General features: G+C 51.1%; 1 protein-coding gene across 1 annotated transcript in view; it reads left to right on the top strand.

The window, feature by feature from the left end:
* tenm2a (teneurin transmembrane protein 2a) overlaps positions 1 to 24676 on the top strand; it is a gene marked incomplete in the record, with an annotated part of 105759 nt that overhangs the window by 76015 nt on the left and 5068 nt on the right. Inside the window, 20 exon segments of the mRNA XM_030367766.1 lie at positions 3534 to 3680; positions 4227 to 4437; positions 5745 to 5864; positions 5986 to 6247; positions 6856 to 7123; positions 8765 to 8908; positions 9727 to 9976; positions 10616 to 10636; positions 10841 to 11070; positions 12915 to 13069; positions 13797 to 13898; positions 14618 to 14791; positions 15163 to 15812; positions 16724 to 16899; positions 19053 to 19288; positions 19981 to 20277; positions 20683 to 21240; positions 22413 to 22682; positions 23290 to 23700; positions 24532 to 24642. Coding sequence (XP_030223626.1) covers positions 3534 to 3680; positions 4227 to 4437; positions 5745 to 5864; positions 5986 to 6247; positions 6856 to 7123; positions 8765 to 8908; positions 9727 to 9976; positions 10616 to 10636; positions 10841 to 11070; positions 12915 to 13069; positions 13797 to 13898; positions 14618 to 14791; positions 15163 to 15812; positions 16724 to 16899; positions 19053 to 19288; positions 19981 to 20277; positions 20683 to 21240; positions 22413 to 22682; positions 23290 to 23700; positions 24532 to 24642 — 4793 coding nt within the window.

Below are 24676 nucleotides of genomic sequence, written 5' to 3'. Positions count from 1 at the left end.
CCCCCCCCCCCCTCCCCCCGTCTCCTCATCAAAATTGATCCCAACGACCACAGCAGTGGTCCAAAAAAACCCACACACACACACACACACACACACACACACACACACACACACACACACACACACACACACACACTCCAAAAAGAAACCCTAAAACAGCACTTCATTGAAGACCCGCTCGGTAGTAAAAAGGTGATTCATAGGGCTCGGCCGGGAACATGGCCGCCACTGGAGGATAGATACAGGGGAAAGGGAAAGTGAAAGTAAGAGAAAGTGAAAGTAAGAGTTCTTTCCCCCCCCCCCCCCCCCCCCCCCTTCATTAGGTTCATGCAGACCGTTGCAGATCGCCTGACAACTCACCCCCCCCCCTCCTCCCCCCCTTCCGAGAATTACTGCGGATTCTATCTTCTCTACCTCCCTCCCCTCCCCACACCTCTGAAGCTAATGCCTTCACTCCCGTAGTTGTATGAAGAGATGAGATTTGGTTGAAATTACATTGTAGCACAGGAGATTGTGAGAGTGGAGGAGAGAGATAAAGAGGGGAGGAGCAGGAGGAGGAGGAGGAGTGAGGAGGAGGAGGGGGACAAAAGAGGGTCCAAATAAATAGACAGAAAACGAAGTCAAAGGACAGGAGGAACAAACTCATAATTATCGCGAGGTGGGATCGTGGTAATAAAAGCAGGGGGCTTCAGTGGGCGAAGTGGGTGTATTATGTAGGCCGTTGTAACGTGAAGCAGCACCCTGCTTATATTTATGACCTTGACCTTTACGGCACAACCTTTAGAGCAGCAAGAAGTAGATAACTGGGAGAATAGCCGAACATCTTTCTTTTTTTCCGGGTAGAATATCTCGACTTTCCTTTGCTTTGTGGTACTTAATTCTTGGGAGTTCTCGTTCTCTCCTTTTTATTATGTCTCTGAGTTTCTATCTCTCTCGCACACACACACAGACGCAGACACACACACACACACACACACACACACACACACACACACACACACACACACACACTACACTCCCTGGGTAGAACAGGCACACGGGCGCCTGTTTCATTGAAGATTGTGTGTGGTGACCCATAACCCAAGGCAATATCTCCTCCTTTTTAAGGGGATTTTCATCAGAGTCCAACTACATTAGTGGGTGAGGTGGACTTAATAGTTTCTGAAATCCCACTTTATTCTAGTTAGTATGAGAGGGAATCGACTGGGCCCTGGCATTAAAGAGTAAGAAGCCTAACGCCGGTCTGTCCTGGCAGACCGATCAATGCCCGCTATGGATCGCCCTGTCCGGGCTCGTCATAAGAATTTGGCCGCTTTAAATGGCAACTCCATTTAACAGGCAATCACTGCTAACTCCCTTTTGTTCCCCCAGCCGCGATATCGCAGGGAAAATCTATTCTCTTCTACCAGCGGACCTCTTACGCTGCATCAGGGGGCCTACTCCTGACGCTCACTACATCAGGAGGTATCAATTAAAGAAGAATAAAACAGATAGGCCTTTTGATTGAACTCCTCTTGTGGTGAAGTCCATCTCTCTCTCTCTCTCTCCCCCTCTCTCTCTCTCTTTCTCTCTCTCACTCGCTCTCGGAAGGACCTTATGGTGACTTCCCGTCAGCGCAGCCGGCCTGCGGTGGATGCAACTGATAAAATGCCAGTTTGAATGAGATTCCCCTGAAATTCGAGCCCACCGCCTCGTTCTTGAGGTCAAGCTATTTGTATTCATGCCGCGTGGCTCTATCGACGTGGCATTTTGTTAGGGCACAAGATATATTCGTTAATCTGCTGGCCAGGCGTTTAAAGGGAAGCATTTCATATTCATAATCTTTAAGTGTGTAATTTTTACCCTTATCCGCATACTACTATTACTTATGCCAATACTACTACTACTACTACTACCACTACTACTACTACTACTACTACAACTACACCTACTACAACAATGGGATTCCAGGTAGCTCTCTGAATGTAGTTTGTGTGTGTGTGTGTGTGTGTGTGTGTGTGTGTCTGTGTTCAAGTATGTGTTTTTTTTCTGTGTGCAAATCTTCATGTGTGTGAGTATTCATGTGGGTGGGCGGGTGCGCGTGTGTGTGTATTTATGCGTGTGGTTCTCCATATATACGGGTTTGACTGGGTGGATGTCTGCATGTCTGCAGGTTTATTCTTGCAAACATATACCTTTGGTCGCATCTCCCTCCTATGCAGGAGTTAAAATGGACGTGACAGGTTTTGATATAGGCCCTGTGTGCTGCCGTAAAAAAAACGGTCATGACTGTCACCCCGGCTTCCCCCCGCCCCCGTCCCTGGGAGATTTATATTACAGAAAGAAACAGCTCTCAGAGGTTTGGATTGCAGGCAGAGTGCTAATTACAACAATACTGCTCTTGAACACACTCCGTCGCGTTGATGGTTGGTAGTGCTTGAAACTTCATCAGGTATCTCATTGACTGGCAATCGCAGTTCAGGTTTTTGTCTTATCTCACCATCTCAAACGAGTTTACCTCTTTTAAATGGACATTTCAGCACGTTAAGGAGCGCTCCGATGACATGTAGCTCGGCACCATGTTGGGAGTCCTGCCCTGTCGTTTGCCTCAGAGTGTTAGTCAGTTGTATCACCGCCTGAATGTCACGAATGGGTTCAGGCTGGGCTTGCCGCCGTTTCTTTCAAGGCACAAAGCTTGCTGGAGGGCCTGTAGATATTGGCTGGGGCTTTTTTCCTTTTTTTTTTTTGCATAAGCTGGAGCAAAGGTTTATGGACTTCCATGACACGTACGCAAACACATGCAGACACATAGACACAAACACACGTGCACACGTGCGCAGCGCACACGCAACACACTCCGCTGACCGTAATCTCATTCTCTCATGAGACTGCATTACTCTTGCGCCATGAGAATTCCATTACCTACACCTTGAATCCTAAGTGAGTGAGAGAGAGAGAGAGAGAGAGAGAGAGAGAGAGAGAGAGAGAGAGAGAGAGAGAGAGAGAGAGAGAGAGAGAGAGAGAGAGAGAGAGAAGAGAGAGAGAGAGAGAGAGAGAGATGCCTGGATGGGGCTTCATCAATAAGAGAACACCCCCAGTTATCTCTCTAGTTCTTTCTCGACAAATACACTTGCCTTAGTGGTCCACTTCACGCACATATATACACTGACAAGAAGATACACACGGCAATTAATTCTTACACAATCAATACCCAATGTATGTCACCATGTGCGTGGTTTATACATTCAGCCAAACTTGTTGCTCCACTGTATGTGTGCCAGTTTGTGTGCGTGTTTGTGGGCCATATAGCATAGTGTTCTATGTGTACCGTGTCAAGCATTGTCTGTTCTATTTTTAAATCCACCGTATATATATCGAACATGACCCAAATATTACCCTTGCTCCTCAGTTTCCCTCCTTCTCCTTTGACCTTATCCCGCCTCCCCCCCACCCCCCTCTCTCTCTCTGCTCCCCCCACAGACGGATGTCCTAACCTTTGACCATATCCCACCCCCCGCCCCCCCCCCCCCTCTCTCTCTCTGCTCCCCCCACAGACGGATGTCCTAACCTGTGCAACGGCAACGGCCAGTGCACCATGGGTCAGCAGAGCTGGCACTGCGAGTGCCAGACAGGATGGAGGGGCCCGGGATGCAGCGTTGCCATGGAGACCTCGTGCGCCGACAACAAGGATAACGAAGGAGGTGACTAGGATGGGAGGGGGCGGAGGAGGAAAGAGAAAGGAGCAGATGGAAGAGACGGGAAATATGAAAGGGAGAATGAAAGTGGAAGTTTCGTTTTTCTTCCTCGGTAGACTGCTATTGCGTCCATCCCAGCTGTAAGGACATGCAGGCGTTTGCCTATAGATTGTCGGAGATTGGACGCTCTTGATAGCCCTTAAATAGGCTGCCAAGAGAAACTTGAGTCAGAAACATAAATTAAACAGTAAAAAGCTGAGAGAGAGACTGAATAATGCAAAACTGAAGTTTATAAATTAGTAAAAACTACGAACAAAAAGCCTAAATATATGAGGGATTCTCTCTCTCTCTCTCTCTCTCTCTCTCTCTCTCTCTCTCTCTCTCTCTCTCTCTCTCTCTCTCTCTCTCTCTCTCTCTGTTACACTCTCTCTCTCTCTCTCTCTCTCTCTCTCTCTGTCTCTGTCTCTGTCTCTCGCTCTCTCGCTCTCCCTCTCCCTCTCCCTCCCCCTCTGCCTCCCCGTTCCCCCTCTAACTCTCGCCTCCTCGCTCCAGATGGACTGACGGACTGCATGGACCCAGACTGCTGCATCCAGAGCCCGTGTCAGAACAGCCCCCTGTGCCGGGGGTCCCGGGACCCCCTGCAGGTGATCCAGCAGAGCCCCCTGGCCCAGCCGCGCGTGCGCTCCTTCTACGACCGCGTCAAGATGCTGGTGGGCCGGGACAGCACCCACATCATCCCCGGAGAGAACCCCTTCAACTCCAGGTACGGCACACACACACACACACACACACACACATACACAAACATGCACACGCACACACACGCAAACAAGCGCACACACGCCCACAAACACATCGATAAAAAACATTAAGAATCAGATTGATATAAAACCAACAGAGGGTTATAAAGCGCACGTATGGACTGTTTTATGTACATAGTAATAGTTCTGATATTGGACCCAAACACATATTTCCTTTGAAAACATTTCAACATCACTTTGTTAATGAATGGCAAGGAGCAGCCTTGAGCAATACATTTATGGTAAAAGATAAAATGCATGAAAAATATCAACAAAGCTGAGAAATTGCTGTGGAAATGATTCATATGATGGCTTTCAATGGGCTGTTTATCTATTCCATCCGTCCATCTACCCATCTATTCATCCATTTATCCATTTATGCATCTATTTAACTTTATCTTATGTCTCTGCCCCTCTCTATTATATATATATAATGTCTCTCTCTTTGTATTTTTTATCGAATGTATATCTCTCTGTAACTCATATCTAACCTATATGTCTCTATCCCTTGCTCTCTCTCTCTCTCTCTCTCTCTCTCTCTCTCTCTCTCTCTCTCTCTCTCTCTCTCTCTCTCTCTCTCTCTCTCTCTCTCTCTCCCATCTCTCTCTCTCTTTCTCTGTATTATATATCTAAATTATTTCTCTCTGTATTTTATATTTAAATTATTCTCTCTCTCTCTCTCTCTCTCTCTCTCTCTCTCTCTCTCTCTCTCTCTCTCTCTCTCTCTCTGTATTTTCCATTGAAAGGGTTCTCTTTGTCTCTCTCCGTATTTCATATCTAACTTTCATATCTCTCTCTGTACTATATATTATATACCTCATCTTTTTCCTAGTCTTACTGTGTATATATACCATAGCATACATGTCTATGTACTTCTATGTATTCCTACCTCATGTCTCTGCATCTCTATGTATTTCATACCTCATGTCTCTGTATCTCTATGTATTTCATACCTCATATCTCTGTATCTCTATGTATTCCTACCTCATGTCTCTGTATCTCTATGTATTTCATACCTCATGTCTCTGTATCTCTATGTATTTCCTACCTCATGTCTCTGTATCTCTATGTATTTCATACCTCATGTCTCTGTATCTCTATGTATTTCATACCTCATGTCTCTGTATCTCTATGTATTCCTACCTCATGTCTCTGTATCTCTATGTATTTCATACCTCATGTCTCTGTATCTCTATGTATTTCCTACCTCATGTCTCTGTATCTCTATGTATTTCATACCTCATGTCTAACTATCTCTATGTATTTCTAGCTTGGCCTCTCTAATCCGGGGCCAGGTGTTGACCACAGACGGGACCCCTCTGGTGGGAGTCAACGTGTCCTTCGTCAACTACCCTCACTACGGCTACACCCTCACCCGCCAGGACGGAACGTATGTACATCTAACGTCCTCAGTGGAGGGGCATATGGGACGGCTGTCAACACCACTACCACCGTCCTCCTCCTCATCCTCGCCCCCTCTTCCTCTACTTCCCACAATCCCCCCTCTGTAGGTTCGACCTGATCGCCAACGGCGGCGCGTCGCTCACCCTGCGCTTCGAGCGGGCACCCTTCCTGAGCCAGGAGCGCACGGTGTGGCTCCCCTGGAGCCGGTTCTACGCCATGGACACGCTGGTGCTGAAGACGGAGGAGAACACCATCCCCGGCTGCGACCTGAGCGGCTTCGTGCGGCCCGACCCCCTGGTGGTGGCCTCGCCCCTCTCCTCCTTCTTCAGCTCCAACCCCGGGGAGAAGCCCATCATCCCCGAGACACAGGTGAGCCCCCCCCCCCACCGCTACTAATTGATACGGGACCACCGGAAAATCCCCCCACCACCCCTCCCCCCCTGACACTCTAAACCTAACCACATTGCACAATACAATTTTTACATCTCCCTGTTTATCTCGTTTAAATATATATATATATATATATATATATTTATATATACAGAAATTGGGAATATTATATATATATAGATATAATATTCTTAATTTCAGTTAAAAGTTATATTGTGTTTTATTCAATTTTATCTATTTTTATTCTGTTGTATTTTATTTATTTTTAGTAAAACACAGAGGATGTCACACAACCCTTTCTCTGCACATCCTGTATGAGTATGTGTCAAATAAAACCCTTTGAATCATGAGCCTCGATCCTCCTACGCCCGCCTGCCTGTTTTCGTGCATCCGTACAAGGGGAGGAGAAAGCCTCTTCCTCCCCTTGTCCGGTCCGGTCCTTCCCCTTGTTGTTCTTCTCTTCTGGAACCGTGCCTTAACAACCCATTGCGCTTAGTGGTGTCTAATCACCGCCCCCCCTGCCCTGACTAATCCTCTCCTCCCTTCCCGCTCCGCTCTCGTCTTCCCTCCCGTTCTCCCTCCTCCAGGTTCTGCACGAGCAGATCGAGGTGCCCGGCACCGGCCTGAAGCTGTGCCACCTGAGCTCCAGGACGCAGGGCTACCACACCCTGCTCAAGGTGACCATGAGCCCGGCCGTGGTGTCCATGGGCCTGCTGAAGGTGCACCTGATGGTGGCCGTAGAGGGACACCTCTTCCAGAAGTGGTTCCACGCCTCGCCCAACCTGGCCTACACCTACATCTGGGACAAGACGGACGCGTACGGGCAGAGGGTCTACGGGCTCTCGGAAGCCGTGGGTGAGTGGCGGTGGAGGAGGGTGGAGGAGGGAGGGAGGGGGAGGGAGAGGGGGAGATCGATTTTAGTGGGGAAAAAGAGAGAAAATTAGTGTTTTGGCGGGGGGATGTTTTGCGCCGAACCAGCAGACTTAAAGAAATAAACTTCAGCGGCCGGGGATTTGCTGTCCGTGTCTCCGGCAAGAAAGTGCTGGTGGTTAAGCATTCGTGAACACAGAAATGATCCGTCCAAGTCCTGGGCTTCCAATATACGGTACGGCCTCGGTGAAGCCACTCCGCCGTTTTCTTTTTCTTTTTTTTCCCTCCCACTCTCTTTCGTCCGTCTATTTTTCATCAGGGCTGCACATGTTTCAGTCAGCCGGGCCGTGGCGGCTGGGGAGGGTTATTAGCCGTCAGGGTGAGTTAGCGGTTAGCTCGCGAGGCGGCGGCGGCGGCGGCGCGCGGACCAGGGGGACCTCCGTGCTATAACATTTTAATGTCACTTTGGCTCACCGCCACTGTCGACCGAATGCTGCCGCCAGGCCGGAGCTCCACTGGACATCTGGAGGCGCGCCGAGGGCTAAAGCTGTTCAGGCCATCCCCAGCCTTCCATGACAGAAATTGAATTTGCAGAGCTGTGTCTCAGGTTTTTTCTCTCCCCCCCCCCCCACCTTCTGCCCCGACACGCAGACGGACTCCCGGGGCTGTTATTTTAACTGGGTAAACGCGGGGCTGGTCCCGTGCCTCTTCTGGAATCGTTGAAATGATTACAATAGTCCCGGCAGATACATCCACTCCACTGAGTTTTTTTTTTTTTTTTTTTTCAGAAGATCTTTTTAGTTCACCCGAAGCCGAAACCTCAAAGTACGACTTTGTGAATGATTCGTTTTCTTTTTTTTTTTGCTCCAGGCGCAATTACCACCTCATCCAAACTTCTGGCCAGGACATGTATGTTTATGCCAATCAGCGAGTTACGTGTCAACACAGTCAAATGATGGAGGCGTAATATTTCACACAGCAAAGCCTGTTGCCCTGACAACCGTTCTGGCCTCGTAGTCGGAGGGCCCATTGGGCCATCTGTCCAATTATCAGGGTTTTTAATTGATTTAGCAGGATGTGACGGTGTGAGTTAGGTGTCGCTGAAGGTTTGAGTACAGGTGTTAACTAGCTACCCTGTGTATAACACAGCAATCATAACGTATAGGCGCTCCCGGCTTCATCTGTTTGTGCCGAAGAGTGTGCTCATCTTTACACCGCTACCCCGTTGCTGTGCTCTGAATCAATCGAAAATGCTTTCCCTGATATTAAGTTCATTTGAGAATTCACCTTGAATGTTACAAGATGCTAGTGAGATCAGCCTCAAGCCCAAAGACTCTGGACTCCATCCCCGATGTCTGAAGCCTGTAGGCATCCTGGAGCTATGTAGAGCTGAGGGCTCCTCGTATATTAAACCCGATCCGCGGCTGCATGACATGCATCCGAAATCACTGCTTGTCGCTATGGATATAAAGCGGGCTTCTTTAATTGCTCGTATTCCATTCACTCGACATTCTGAGCCCATTATTTTCATGTCCACACACACACGCACACGGTACACACACACAGAGACACACACTCATCCTAACGCCGCTCTCTCGGCCTGTCCCATGGTGGTCCACGACGCAGTGTCCGTGGGATACGAGTACGAGTCCTGTGCCAGCCTCATCTTGTGGGAGAAGAGGACGGCCACGCTGCAGGGCTTTGAACTGGAACCCACCAATCTGGGAGGCTGGTCGCTGGACAAACACCACGTCCTCAACACGCGCAGCGGTATGTGGACGCACACACACATACACACGCTCACACGAGTGCACCCAATCGGAGTCAATTATGCACTGACACACACACACACACACACACGTGTTGTCTTACCGGCACAAACTCTCGGTCAGGCACGCATGAACAAACGGGATAATCGTTTTTGATGCATACATCCATCTGAACTTCCATCCGTCCATCCCTCTCTCTCTCTCTCTCTGTCTCTGTCTCTGTCTCTGTCTCTGTCTCTCTCTCTCTCTCTCTCTCTCTCTCTCTCTCTCTCTCTCTCTCCCTCTCCCTCTCTCCTTCTTTGCATCAGTCCATCCATCCATCCATCTCGGCACTCTTCCATTAACCAAAAAAAAAGAGGCGCAGCACAGAAAATATAAATGGGGTGGCGATGCAGCGATGTTCTCCCGCTGTGCCAATCAATGCACTAATGGAATGGACACACACCGTCTCCCTCTAAGCGGAGCGGAACACACTAGTGAACACATAACAGTAAACAGCCTTCACCGCACCTCATCTCCACTCCATCACCCCCTACTCCCCTTCCCCTCTCCATCCCCCCCCCCCCCAAACACAACGTAAGACGGAGGTACAGTTCCATGCATACAAATCGCGCACGTTGTCGTCCACAAACTTTATAACCGTATTAACTCGCTCCCTTGACAAATAACCCCCCAACGAGTTTGACGATGACATTGGCGCACCAAGGTAACTCTCTGTCGTCTCCTCCTCCCCCTCCTCCTCCTCCTCCTCCTCCTCCTCCTCCTCCTCCTCCTCCTCCTCCACCTCCTCCTGCTGCTGCTGCTGCTGCGGCCCACCAGGGATCCTGCACAAGGGCAACGGGGAGAACATATTTGTGACGGAGCAGCCCCCGGTCATCACCAGCACCATGGGGAACGGGCGAAGGCGAAGCATCTCCTGCCCCAGCTGCAACGGATTGGCCGACGGCAACAAGCTGCTGGCGCCTGTCGCCCTGGCAACCGGCATCGACGGCAGCCTCTACGTGGGGGACCTCAACTTCGTGCGGCGGATCTACCCGTCCATGAACACCACCGGCATCCTTGAGCTGAGGTGTGTGGAGGACGGCTGGGGGGGTGAGGGGTGGGGGGGTGTTGGAGGAAAGTGTCGAGGGGGAGGATGATTCGAGAAATGCTGAATTTAAAGAGGATTCGTATTAATGAGAGATTTTTGGTATAAACCAAATACCAAAAATACCAACAACAGAAATGGAAGTGGAAGTTTGGCGTTTGGAATTTAAACAGGGTAAAAAAAAAAAGGTGTAGAGGCAGCAAGTCCAGACTGGCATCTTAAGGGTTTTAATTTGTTGAACTCTGTGGGTTGAACTCTGTGGCTTCAAAAAGGGAAGGGGTGGCGCAGTGTGAGATTAGGCAGAACTGAGAGAGCAGTAAAGCGAGGGGGAGAGAGGATAATATTTGTCTGCAATATGTAAGAATGTGTAGGATGAATCCTCCAAGGCAAATAACAAGGCAGACGGGCTACGGGGGGAACAGGAATAAAGTTATACGCCCCGTTAGATACCATTTCTCTCGGGGAGGATGTTTTTTTTCATTTCCCTCTTCACACCACCGATGCCTCTGTTATTTATTTTTTATCGTTTTTTTTCTTTCATACAGTCTTCTCTCCGCCAACCGTTTGAATTAACATGGTCTTTGTTTTTGCTGTGCTTTTATCTCACTTTCTCCCTTGAAGAAACAAAGATTTCCGGCACAGGTAAGACACAAAGACCGTAAGAGAAAAAAAAACGCAACCATAAACAACAAAGGTTCTTGTGCGTGTCCTCAGCTAAACCCCGCTGCACAGAATATACAAAAAATAAAAACCGAGACGCAAAAAAACAACACAACTCGCCGGGCCTTCCGCCCCCACTTCAGCCTCACTCCTTCAAACCTCTTCCTGTGTCCTTACTTCCTGCAGTAACAACCCCACCCACAAGTACTTCCTGGCGGTGGACCCCGTGACGGGGTCCCTCTTCATCTCCGACACCAACTCGCGGCGGATCTACCGCGTGCGCTCGCTGACGGGGGGCCGGCTGCTGTCGGACAACGCCGAGGTGGTGGCGGGCACCGGCGAGCAGTGCCTGCCGTTCGACGAGCGCTGCGGCGACGGGGGCAAGGCCACCGAGGCGACCCTGATGAGCCCCAAAGGTAACGAGGCACAGAGGAGTGGCCTAGGAGGAGGAGGAGGAGGAGGAGGAGGAGGAAGAATCAGAAGGGAGAAAAAAGGAGATGAAGCGATGCAAAAATGAACGACGAGAAGCGATCAAACGATTACGGTTACGGGCGCCAAGGTCACCGCCCTCGGCTGTTCTCGTCAAAACAACGCCTCGCATATTTCCAGGGAATCAAACGATCGAAAGCACAGCGAGCCCCCCCCCTCCTCCCCCCAAACCCACCCATCCCCCTGCCAGACCTCTTATTGTCATGTCACATTTTTCTCATCTCTCCCGCTTGACCGCTAGCATACCAATGAGCCTTTTATGCATGGTTAGACAGTCGGCCATCTTGCAAGGTTTTTCTTTCTTTCTTTCTGACACCCGGCGAAGGTTTTTTTTTTTCTCTCTTTCTTTTTCTTTTTTTCTGACACAACGCGGTGTATCTTGAGACTTTAACTAAAGCAGGGCAGCCAGAGAAGGAGGTTACAAACCAGATTAAAGTTTAACTTATTAATGGGAGGATTTTTTTTTGTGGTTCACTGGAGCTTAGATAAAGGAGTTGAAACATCTTGACACAAAACTGTCAAGGATGTCACGCTGTCACATTTCTCTGCCGCTGACGTACGCGCCCGCGTCTGCGCCTGTGCCTGTGTGTGTGTGTGTGTGTGTGTGTGTGTGTGTGTGTGTGTGTGTGTGTGTGTGTGTGTGTGTGTGTGTGTATGTATGCGTGGGTTTACAAGACAGAAAAGGGAAAGACAAAAGACACAGCAAAGAGCAACCGGTACCTTTTCACCTGTGAATCAGACCAAGTGACATCAACCCTCCCTCCCCTGTAACAACCTCCGCCTCCGCCTCCTCCTCCTCTATCTTCTCCTTTTTTTCTCCTTTCTCCCCTTTTCCTCACTCTCACCTCTCTCTCTTCCTCTCTCGTCCCACCTTGTCTCCTGCTCTCTCTCTCTCTCTCATGTGTCCTCTGCGATATCCTCCATCTGTTGTTGCACATCGCTGTGTGTGTGTGTGTGTGTGTGTGTGTGTGTGTGTGTGTGTGTGTGCGTGTGCGTGTGAGACTGAGTTATTTTCAGGGCCACAATTGCCGACAACAAACACACCTGTCTGAGTGGCTGCTGTAGGCTGACGCTGCAACCAGCAGTAAAATATGGCAATGGAAAATAAACAGTCGGTAAAAAAAACGAACGCATGCAAAGGGAGACGAGAGAGAGAGAGAGAGAGAGAGCGAGAGAGAGAGAGAGAGGGCGAGAGAGAGGGGTGGTGAGCAATAAATAAATGCATATAAAAACTAGACGCGGGAATAGAAAGAAAAGCGGGGGACGGGTGCGATGAAAGGGGGCCGTGGAGGACGAGTCGTAAATCGACCACTACTTGCTTGAGTACGTCAGCGGTTTTTTTTGTGAGGAAAAAAATATATGAAATCAAGTTGCGACTTGCTGTCTTTGGATTTTCCCGGGGAGAAGCCGGCGAGACTGCATATGTCTGCATCCCAATGACATCCTCCCAACCAACAGTATATATATATATATATATATATATATATATATACATGCAGACCTAGATATATATATAAACACAATGTGCTCAGAGTCTCATTTTAGACTCTATTTTAGACTTAGTTATTTCAATGAAGCATGTCTAAGTCATGTCAGCACCCAAATCTTATGTAATTGAGACATTATCTTAACTGACTGATTTAAGCTGCCTTAACTTCCTAGCCATTCCTCAACGTAGCTGAAATGGACTTCAATCGCTTTGTAGCATCAAGTGCAATGACAAAATCTGAATCCTAACCCCCCGGGTCTCCCCCTCCTTCTCCCATGGCAGGCATCGCGGTGGATAAGAACGGCCTGATGTACTTTGTGGACGCCACCATGATCCGCAAGGTGGACCAGAATGGCATCATCTCCACCCTGCTGGGGGCCAACGACCTCACCTCCGTCAGACCGCTCAGCTGTGACTCCAGCATGGACGTCAGCCAGGTAGCTACGCAGGAGAGGGAGGGGGGGGGGGAGGACGGAAGGTCAGGAGGGAGGGTGTGAGGAGGGAGGGTGCTGGGGGGATGGGAGGGAAAGGGGGGATGAAGGAAGGGAGGGAGGCATAGAGGGTGGAAGGAGGAAGGGAGGGAAGAGGAAAGGGAGGAAAAGGGGGGAGGAATGAAGGAAGGGAGAGAGAGAGAGAGAGAGGGGGGGGGGAGGAGAGGGAGGGGGGGGGGCAAGGGAAAGGGATGGAGGAGAGATTAGAGGGTGTGGGGGTGATAGATGGCTATCCTCTGGAGGATCCCAGCCATGGACCCCGGCCAGACCGGAGGCTGCGGGAGTGATTGATCCAAGCGATGGATTAAAGGAGCTGAAACCATGGACGAGTGAGAGAGAGAGAGAGAGAGAGAGGGAGAGGGAGAGAGAGAGAGAGAGAGAGAGAGGGAGAGGGAGAGGGAGAGAGAGAGAGAGAGAGAGAGAGAGGAGAGGAGAGGGAGAGAGGGAGAGAGGGAGAGGGACAGTCACTGTAGGTTAGAAAATGAAGTGGGGACCTGTCCAAACCTTGGCGCAGTTCCCTCTTTTAGTTCAGTCTCGGTTTCTCACCTGGTGTCGGGTGGTTGTGCGTACGTGTGTGTGTGTGTGTGTGTGCGTGCGCGTGTCTGTGTGTGTGTGTGTGTGTGTGTGTGTGTGTGTGTGTGCGCGTCCGTGCCTGTGTGTGTGTGTCCTCCAGGTGCGTCTAGAGTGGCCCACGGACCTCGCGGTGAATCCGATGGACAACTCGTTGTACGTGTTGGAGAACAACGTCATCCTGCGCATAACGGAGAACCACCAGGTCTGTACCGTCTCCTGAGCGCAGAAGATTAAACATTACTGGGAGGGTTTCTGCACTCTTAGTCCCAATTAATTTGTTTTTTTTTTTCCGCCAATTTAAAAAGAGCGAACTGGGATTTTCACAGTACACGGTTTTAATGGAGCACCCATTATCTTAGGCTTTCTGCTGGGCTGACACCCTGGATGCTTAATTAGTTCCTGGAAGAAGAAGAAGAAAAAAATATCATACTTTTTTGAGACGAACTAAAGCCAAAATATAAGAAAGTATCTTCCGGACAAGTGATTTCTTCGGTAGACACAGGATAGTTTTCTTTCCTTACGTGAAACAAGTTTCCTTTTCCTTACCGACCAGTGTCCACAGGAGGATACTATAGAAGTGTTGAGGGGTTTGACCTCTTGCAAAAAAAAAGGCTTCAAACGCAGCCAAAAGCAGATATCCAGCCCCTACCTGCTCCTTAATGGCCCATCAAAAAAGAAATGATATCATAAGCCTAAAATAAAAAGCCATAAATAAAGCCCTCTAAAGGACTAACCAGTAGTAATAGCTTAATAGCCTTTCTGGGGGGTAGGGTTTGGGGGGAGGGGGGGGGGGGGGGGGGTGAATCCTGGCTTGTGAATCCCCTCTGAGACCAGGAGTGTGATCGCAGGCTCCACAAACATCAACCTGACTCGACTTGTTCTGCTCTGCTGTTCTCCGCGCCCCCCCCCCCCCCCCCCCAGGTCAGCATCATCGCGGGACGTCCCATGCACTGCCAGGTCCCGGGCATCGACTACAGCCTCAGCAAGCTGGCCATCCACACGGCGCTGGAGAGTGCCACGGCAATCGCCCTGTCCCACACGGGCATCCTCTACCTCGCCGAGACGGACGAGAAGAAGATCAACCGCGTCCGACAGGTGAGGCCCTGAGAACCCGGTCGTCTCTCGCCGTCGCTCGCTGTTCTGAATCGAAACCGGCCAATCGGACGCTCAGACACTCAGACACTCAGAGAGCGAGCCTTGGCGGCGACTAGCCCAGTCTGCTGCTCTGCACAGGGTTTGTTGTGGCGTGGGAGGCATTTCAAAACGGATCCTATAAATGCTTCTGATGATGTCGTTTGGACCCGACGTGCCTGAAGATGTTTTTTTTACCCAAATGATGCAACTCCGTACCGGCGTCCTGTGCCAAAGAGCCGCAAAATTAAAACGGTTTTAAAAACCAGCGGCGTCTCTATAACAACGACCGGCTTCACCTCTCTCTCTCTCTCTCCCCCCTCCTCCCCCGCCAGGTGAGCACCAGCGGGGAGATCTCCCTGTTGGCCGGCGCCACGTCCGACTGCGACTGCAAGAACGACGTCAACTGCAACTGTTTCTACGGCGACGAGGGGTACGCGCCCGACGCGGGCCTCAACTCGCCCGCCTCGCTGGCCGTGTCGCCGGACGGCACGCTGTTCATCGCCGACCTCAACAACATCCGCATCCGGGCGGTGCGCGCCAACCGGCCTGGCCCGGCCCTGTCCGGCACGGGGCTGGGCGGCCTGTCGGGCGGCGGCATGCAGTACGAGGTGGCGTCGCCGCGGGAACAGGAGCTGTACATCTTCAACCAGGAGGGGCTGCACGTGCAGACGGTGAGCCTGGTGACCGGGGAGCCCCTCTACAACTTCACGTACGGCGCCGACGGCGAGCTGGCCACGCTGACCGACAACTGCAACAACACGCTGAGGGTGCGGCGCGACGGCCTGGGCCAGGGCGGAGGGGCGGGCCTGCTGAGGCTGGTGCTGCTGCCCGAGAACCAGGTGGTGACGCTGGGCCTGGACCCCACGGGGGGCCTGAGGAGTGTCTCGGCCCTGGGGCAGGAGGTGGCGCTGCTGGGGTACAGCGGCAGCACGGGCCTGCTGGCCACCAAGGCGGACGAGACCGGCTGGACCACCTTCTACCAGTGAGTGTTGGCCTGTTTGTGGGTGGTTGTGTGTGTGTGTGTGTGTCTGTGTGTGTGGATGTGAGTGCACATGTGTTTGCGTGTGTGTGTTTGCCTGTTTGTCTGTGTGTGTGTGTGTGTGTGTCGTGTCGGTGTGTGTTTGCCTCTGTGTGAGTGTGTGTGTGTGTGTGTGTGTGTGTGTGTGTGTGTGTGTGTGTGCGCTTCAGCGATAGTGATAGAGGAGTGTCCTGTCGTCGGGTCTCGTCTACGAGGTGTACATCTAACAGCTTAGCCTCTCTGGCCCTTTCCTAGTAATCTGATACACAAAATGTATGAGCTTCGCATATTTTTACTCCGCTTGTAGCATTGCGCTTCTGCGCCGGTATTCCCAGTGCGCTGCTGCCCCCCGGTGTTCGGTTTCAGAAGTGCACCCATTCTCGCAAGTTCCGCTCCTCCTGCATTGCGAACTAGTGAATAATGGAAGTTGTTTGCTTTAGTGTGAGTGATTATGAGTGAGTGTGTGTTTTGTGTGTACGTGTGTGGGTATGGGGAGGTCCCTTCACCTTTTACTAATTCTCAGGACCGCAGAGTCGCTCACTATCTTCCGAAAAAGACTCAAGACTCACCTGTTCAGAGTCCATCTCGACTGCATAGCCACCCTCCCAATTCTGGCCACCATTTTACATTGTATTGTATTGTGTTGTATTGTATAATATAACTTAACTGTGTAGCAACTGCAGTAGTTGCTACCATTGCTGTAACACAGGGAATTGGTTAGCCTAGCGATTGTTGTACTTGCACTTGGTTCTATGAACATCCCGAATATACCGACAGCGATATATTGTTGCACTTCTTATGACAAATGTCGCTTTGGATAAAAGCGTCTGCTAAATGTAAATGTAAATGTTTCTTTTATTCCTCTCACTCCGCAGGTACGATAGCGAGGGTCGCCTCACCAACGTGACGTACCCCACGGGCATGGTCACCAGCCTCCACCGCGAGATCGAGCGCTCCATCAACATCGACGTGGAGAGCTCGAGCCGGGACGACGACGTCACCATCGTCACCAACCTGTCCTCGGTGGAGGCGTCCTACACCGTAGTGCAAGGTGAGGCGCGGCCCGGCTGATGGCCAACCGAAGACGTTAGCCCCGTACCCTTTAGGGCTGCTGCCGAGATGTACGCACACAGACAGACACGTGGGCACACACACGCACAAAGATAAAAACATACAGCCGCACGTGCGCACACGCTGGCGCGCACACACACACACACAAGCACACACATGCAGAGAATGTATCTGGATAAGGCCCTGTAAACCTGTTAATACCACCATAATAATACCATCTTCACTTATCACTGATGGCAAATGTTGATGTTATGTTCAAAGATTAAGGAGAGTTGTTGTTTTTAAACTGAGGAATCTCTCTCTCTCTCTCTTTCTCTTTCTCTCTCTCTCGCTCTCTCTCTCTCTCTCTCTCTCTCTCTCTCGCCCGCGCTATTTCTCTCTCTCCCGTTCCTTCTATCTCTCTCCCTCTCTTTCTCTCCCTCCCTCTCTTTCTCATGGAGCAGAATTTGTCCAATATAATTGTTATTCCCAGTGAGGCACCTTTGCCTTTTAAATATCATTCCGACTAAGTTCATTAACTGATGTAAGTGAATGTGCCATATTTCCCTAGTGCACTCCTACACCCTCTCCTTGCAGACTGCTACACACACACACTCACACACACACGCACCCCAAAAAACACACAGTCACACTCAGAGATGCACACACACACACAGTCACACACCATCACACACACTCAAAACCCCCTAAACACACACCCACCTACACACACACATAAACACACACACACGTACAGACACACACACACACACATAGCCTATGACCGAGCTCCCATGATCCCTGAGCTTATTCAGTGTGTTTAGAGAGTAAGAAAAGGGAAGAATAATTGGCTACTGGTAACCCCCTCAGACAGTGTGTGCTTGGCGACAGCAGCAGCAGTGGTCTGGTGGCTGAATAATAATAAAGTGTAGATGCACTCGGCAGCACCCGAGCAGGAGCTGCTGAAAGCCCACTAAGTTACTCAGAGTGCCGTGAGTCATTTAAGGTTCCCTGCAGCATTGTGTGTGTGTTTCAGTTCAAAGCACGCGCGCACCACACACTCAAACACTCTCGCACGCACACACACACACACACACACACTCATACTCTGCTGACTGGGTCGCTTAACAATCTTCCCTATCTCTCTCTCTCTCGCTCTTTCTTGCTCACTCTGTCTCTCCCTTTTCTCTCTCTTTCTCTGTGTATCTCGCCCCCCAACTCTTTCTCGGTGTCTCTCGCTCTCCCTCTCTCTCCCTCTGAGTGTCTCTCTCTCTCCCTCTCTGTCCTATTCTAATTCTCTCTCATCACTCTACCATGCGGTGAATCCTTGTTGCCCCGGAGCTTCTATCAGCCTTCTCTATCGCCCCTTTTCTTCTCCCTATATCTTTTGTGTGATCTCTCTCTCTCTCTCTCTTTATCTCTCTCTCTCTCTCTCTCTCTCTCTCTCTCTCTCTCTCTCTCTCTCTCTGGGTTGGAGATGGTTCCGATAGGGAGAACAGAAGATTTATCCAACAGCTGTGTTGTGTTCAATAAAAAGAGAATGCCTCTCTTGTCTGTTTGAGGGGATGTTAAATAGCCGCCCTTAGCTTTATCACAAATTGGCCTTATGGATTACCGTCTTTTACTGCAAGGGCTTCAAAGGCAGACACTATCTGATCCCTTTACCTTTTGTTAACAAAATAAAAGCCTCCGTCTTCCGTACGTGTCAGACATTTTTCCAAGGCCGAAGTAAAAGCACTTATATGGTCGACAATCAAGACTCCTGTATGCGCACGTAAGACAAAGGACGTTTACTATTCAGAAAGAGTCTGTTTATACCTTTGAGGAAATGATGAAGAACTAAATGAACGCGCTGTTGTTTTGTGTTCTCACTTAAGCACGATGCATCTGTTTGCCGTCAGCTTTTTTAACACTCGGAATGTATTGATGTTAACGTCGGAGTATCTTATCTTTTAGCCCTCCCGTTCAGCCCTGAGACCACATCAGACAGGCTTTATATTCCCTTTTATCAAATGCATTACCATTGATTCTGTTGAAATAAAGCTAAAGCAAAGCAACAGGGTGCGTCCTGCTGCCATCGGATATAGCACTCACTGTCACCGCCGAGTCCGTCGTAAGCCTCGTCTCAACCTGGCTCACCGCTGCCCCCTACAGACCAGGTGAGGAACAGCTACCAGCTCTGTAACAACGGCACCCTGAGGGTCATGTACGCCAACGGGATGGGCATCAGCTTCCACACAGAGCCCCACATCCTGGCCGGCTCCGTCAGCCCCACCATCGGTCGGAGGAACATCACCCTGCCCACCGACAACGGCCTCAACTCCATCGAATGGCGGCTACGCAAGGAGCAGACCAAGGGCCGGATCACCGTGTTCGGCAGGAAGCTGCGGGTGAGCCACAGCCCGCTGCGTTCAGCCTCTTCCACGCCTTTTATTATATCCGCGGACACCTGTAACACGCCGTACATATCTGTGGATATGTACGGCCGATCACCGATCACCGGTCGAGGGGTTTGTTTGCCATTCTTTGCAAGCTAGCTGTGAGTCAGGTCTAGTCAGTTGTATTTGCATAGCTCTGAATCATTGACCGTCTCAAAAGGCTTTACAGGTCTTCTATCTACGCCATTCCCACAGGTCAAGGAAAAACTCCCTCACAGAAAGAAGTGAGGATTCCTCACTCAGGGATATTTAGCAATGCACTGGGTTCTGTAGCATGACGAGCTAACCTTCTTCGCCAAACTAAACAGTTAGAAATAGAACATGAGGAGCATCCACGGTGTTGCGGTGCTAGCCGGATATTAAGTGGTCAGGTGACCACTTAAGGCATCCTTAATCAAGAGGCCTGACCTGGGATGCTTCTTAGTAGGATGTATCTGAATCCGCTGGAGGTCACTTTGGATAAATGCAAATGTGAACGTGTGAACGCTAAATTAATTTATACATTTAATTCCCCCCTTCTCGATTGCCTCCCCCCCCCCCTCCTTCTTGATTGACTCCACCACCCCCCCCCCCCCCCCCTATTGATTGACTCCTCCCCACACTTCTTGACTAACTTCCCCCCCCCCCCCCCCCCCCTCTCCCAGGCACACGGGCGCAACCTGCTCTCCATCGACTACGACCGCAACACGCGCACGGAGAAGATCTACGACGACCACCGCAAGTTCACCCTGCGCATCATGTACGACGCCCAGGGCCGGCCGGCCATGTGGCTGCCCAGCAGCAGCCTGGCGGTGGTCAACGTGTCCTACTCCAGCACGGGCCAGCTGGTGGGCCTGCAGAGGGGCAGCATGAGCGAGCGCACCGAGTTCGACCCGCAGGGACGCGTCGTGTCCCGCGCCTTCGTGGACGGCAAGGTGTGGAGCTACAGCTACCTGGACAAAGTGAGTAGCCTGAAGCGATGGCCTTTTAGGTGAGGGGGGGGTGATCATGGGTGTCGGAAAGCCGGGTTCACCGGTGGCCAAGGGGGGGATGAAAGTGTGGTCGTTGGCGGGTAGTAAACGGAGGTGAAATGATTTTTTATGATAATGGGATAAGATTCCAGTAAATCAGGTGAGGGATAAAGTGACTCTTGGTACCATTTCACAGGAGGTAAATCATCCATTTCCATATAAAATACTAACGGGGGCCAGGTGGTAGTAACGATATTAACCTAATCTGCATTTTTATTTCTCCTTTCCCTCCCCGTTCACCTCTCTTCTCTTCACCTCTCCTCTGTTCCTTCCTTCCCTCCCTCCCTCCCTCCTCCCCCCTCCCTCCCACCCCTCCCTCCCTCCCTCCCTCTCCAGTCCATGGTGCTGCTCCTGCAGAGCCAGCGGCAGTACGTCTTCGAGTTCGACAAGTCGGGCCGCGTGACGGCCGTGACCATGCCCAGCGTGGCGCGCCACACCATGTTCACGCACGTGTCGGTGGGCTACATCCGCAACACCTACACGCCGCCGGAGAGCAACGCCTCCATCATCCACGACTTCAGCGAGGACGGACGCCCGCAGGCCACCCACTTCCTGGGCACGGGCCGCCGCGTCCTCTACAAGTACGGCAAGCTGGCCAAGCTGTCGGAGATCGTGTACGACAGCACGGCGGTCACCTTCGGCTACGACGAAACGGCCGGCGTGCTGAAGATGGTCAACCTGCAGAGCGGCGGCTTCTCGTGCACCATCCGCTACCGCAAGATGGGCCCGCTCATCGACAAGCAGATCTACCGCTTCAGCGAGGAGGGCATGGTGAACGCCCGCTTCGACTACACCTACCACGACAACAGCTTCCGCATCGCCAGCATGAAGCCCGTCATCAGCGAGACGCCGCTGCCTGTCGACCTCTACCGCTACGACGAGATCTCCGGCAAGGTGCGAGAGTGGAGATTGTCGCTTTTTTTCATGTATCTTCCTAAAGTAATTGATCTATGTATGCCTTCCTTAAAGGTAGGGCAGTCAATTCGGAGACGCCAGCCAGACTAAACAAGATTATGAAAGTATAAAACCGAATAAACCCCGCCCCTCTCTTCAGGCCTCCCGCCAAAGCCACTCCCCCAAAACACGTGACCAGTTTGATAGCTTTAGAAAAATGCATGCCTAGCCTCTTGGAAGACTCTAGTCATGCGCAATGTGTGCACAGGCAGAGTGTGCGCAGGCAGAAGGGTAGGTAGGTAGACAGACAGGTAAACCATCCAATCAATTAATTGGGGCCGAATGAAAGTATTGGCCAGACTTATTCCAGGCATGGGACAGCTGCAGATATTGGAATTCTTTTGTTTTTCTTGTCAGAGCATTTTAATTATCGATTGATGTCAGGATGTAAAGAGAATTTCAACAAATGTCACAAGAAACATCCGCCTACTCTACACATTTAACCTTCCTCAATAGGGGAATTAGTTTTCAGCCAGGCTCATTAGACATTAAATCAGACAGACATCACCACGGCAAAAATCCATTCATCCAGACAGGAGATCCAATAAAAGTAACAAAAATCAAAACCATTAGAAAAGCAAATGATTGTGCTGTTGACAGTTAAAGGTGCAATGATGTAAGTGTAGTGGCTGGTTAGGCTGTCTGACTCCCAGCCCAAAGGGTTCTGGGTTCTGTTTCAATCTCAGATGTACCCGTGTGCATCATTTAGCACCTGCCGCTTATTGGTCTCTGAATGCGCTGTGGGTCGTTTTGAATAAACGCTTCCGCTATAGATTCCGAAATGCGAAAGACATCCCGGGTTTAACGGTGTCCATAATTACGGCGTGCATAATCACGCCATAGACGCGCCCGACCACGGAATGTTAGCAACGGTTCATCTGCTGTCATGACGACAGCATCAATTCAAATGTATTTTGAGCGTTTTCGTCAAAGGCGGCCGATCCATGGAACCACGATGCGATCCCCCTCCCCCCCCCCCCCCCCCCCCCCCCCCCTCCAAAAAATAAATAACAGAAAGTAAAGTTTTCGGATGAACTCCCGGCACCTTCCCTCCATCACCCTCCTCCGCTCATTGCTGCTTCTGCGTCTCCCCCCTCTGTTTCGTGACCCAGGTGGAGCACTTTGGGAAGTTCGGGGTGATTTACTACGACATTAACCAGATCATCACCACGGCCGTCATGACGCTCAGCAAGCACTTCGACACGCACGGGCGCATCAAGGAGGTGCAGTACGAGATCTTCCGCTCGCTCATGTACTGGATGACGGTGCAGTACGACAGTATGGGCCGCGTGGTGAAGCGGGAGCTGAAGATCGGACCCTACGCCAACACCACCCAGTACCGCTACGAGTACGACGGGGACGGCCAGCTCAGCGGCGTCAAGGTGGGTGCACCCAGTGTGTGTGTGTGGGGGGGGGGTGGGAGTAGGCGGGTGGGTAGTTGGGTAGAGGGGGGGGGGGGGGTCTGGTTTTTATCGTAAGCATTGTCTTCAGTCGATCTGTAGCGGCATCTTTGAGCAAGACCCCTACCTGCTCCTAAGTTTTAGTATCAGAAAATTGCAGTGCAAATCAAATAAGCTGCCGTTAAAATGACGAATAAATAAAACCAAACATCCTGGTACATGATTGTTAACCAGGACAACAATAAACTGCAATAAAATCTTTTTCCCAAGAGATGGTGCTGTTCCTCTTATTGTGATTGCACCGCTTGGCTCCATAATGAAAGAGCATCATTGTTTTACAAGAAAATACCTCCCTCAGATAAAGCAACAGCCTGTGGGATCGGATTCGAGCGTCACAATGTTTCGATTGAGGCCGCTTGGTTAAATCTTTCCTCAGTTTGCATCCATAACCATCCTCAAGAGACGTCAAGGTGTGTCAGCGGCTGAGTCGTGTATCTTACATCCAACCCTTCCCTCCAACCCCTTCCCCCCCTCCCTCCCTCCCTCCCTCCCTCCCTCCCTCCCTCCCTCCCTCCCTCCCTCCCTCCAGGTGAACGACTGGTCCACCTGGCGCTACAGCTACGACCTCAACGGCAACCTCCACCTGCTCAACCCGGGCAACAGCGCCCGCATCATGCCGCTGCGCTACGACCTGCGCGACCGCATCACGCGGCTGGGCGACGTCCAGTACCGCCTGGACGAGGACGGCTTCCTGAGCCAGCGCGGCTCCGACGTCTTCGACTACAACTCCAAGGGCCAGCTGCTCCGGGCCTACAACCGCGGGCCGGGCGGCTGGAGCGTGCAGTACCACTACGACGGGCTGGGGCGCCGCGTCTCCACCCGCAACAGCCTGGGCCAGCACCTGCAGTTCTTCTACGCCGACCTCAACCACCCGGCCAGGGTCACGCACATCTTCAACCACTCCAGCTCCGAGATCTCCTGCCTCTACTACGACCTGCAGGTAGCGAGCTGGTGGCTGATGACGGGCGGTTGGGGGGCGGTTGGTGTATGGGGCGAGGGTCGTGGTGGTTTAGTGCAGGGGTCTCAAAGTCAACTTACCTGGGGGCCGCTGGAGGTAGAGTCTGGGTCAGGCTGGGCCACATCAAGTATTCCACAGAAGAAAGGAGCACAACTGACCCAATCTAAGTTAATGATCGGGCTATAATTAGATCACGCTGGCTATGTAATCGCTGACAACACGGGACATTTCATAGCGGTTGGTGGAAACCAGGACATTTTAGCGTCCTTTGGCTTTTGTCGGGACTCAGGACACGCAACTCAAAATCGGGACTGTCCCGGCAAACCGGGACATCTGGTCACCCTAACTCAAGGCCGCACTAACACTAAACTTTGATGTCAAGCAGGGAGCCACAAAATATCATCCCGCGGGCCTCAATTGGCCCCCGGGCCGCGAGTTTGAGACCCCTGGTTTAGTGGCTAGGGGTCCGTTTGCCTTGGAAAAGGTGATGTTCTGTTTTTTGGTTTGATGCGACGGTACACACTCTAACCAGTAGGCACTCTCGAGCTCTAAGAGATGCTTAATCCCCAGCCTGCTCCTTCATGTGTCCGAAATGTTTCTTTACGCTTTTGTGTAATGGTGTTAAATAAAAGCCTCTGCTAAATGACTAAATACATCGTAAATATTATTCGTGACACTCTGTATGTTGATGAAATGCATTTTCTGGATGGGAGATTAGTACGTGAAAGATGAGTAATGTGTGTGTTTTGGTTGGACGGTTAAGGCCATGCCAAGGGGCTGACTGGAGTGTATTGGTGTCTGTCGTTCCATCAGGGTCACCTGTTTGCCATGGAGGTGAGCAGTGGGGAGGAGTACTACATCGCCTCAGACAACACCGGGACGCCCCTGGCAGTCTTCAGCAGCAACGGCCAGATGATCAAACAGGTAAGGGCACCGTGTCAGACGTCACACCTGATAT

The sequence above is a fragment of the Gadus morhua genome, chromosome 10, assembly GCF_902167405.1.
Source record: "Gadus morhua chromosome 10, gadMor3.0, whole genome shotgun sequence".
Lineage (NCBI taxonomy): Eukaryota > Metazoa > Chordata > Actinopteri > Gadiformes > Gadidae > Gadus > Gadus morhua.
The sequence above is the reverse complement of the archived record's forward strand: the minus strand, read 5'-3'. Positions and strand labels throughout refer to the sequence as shown.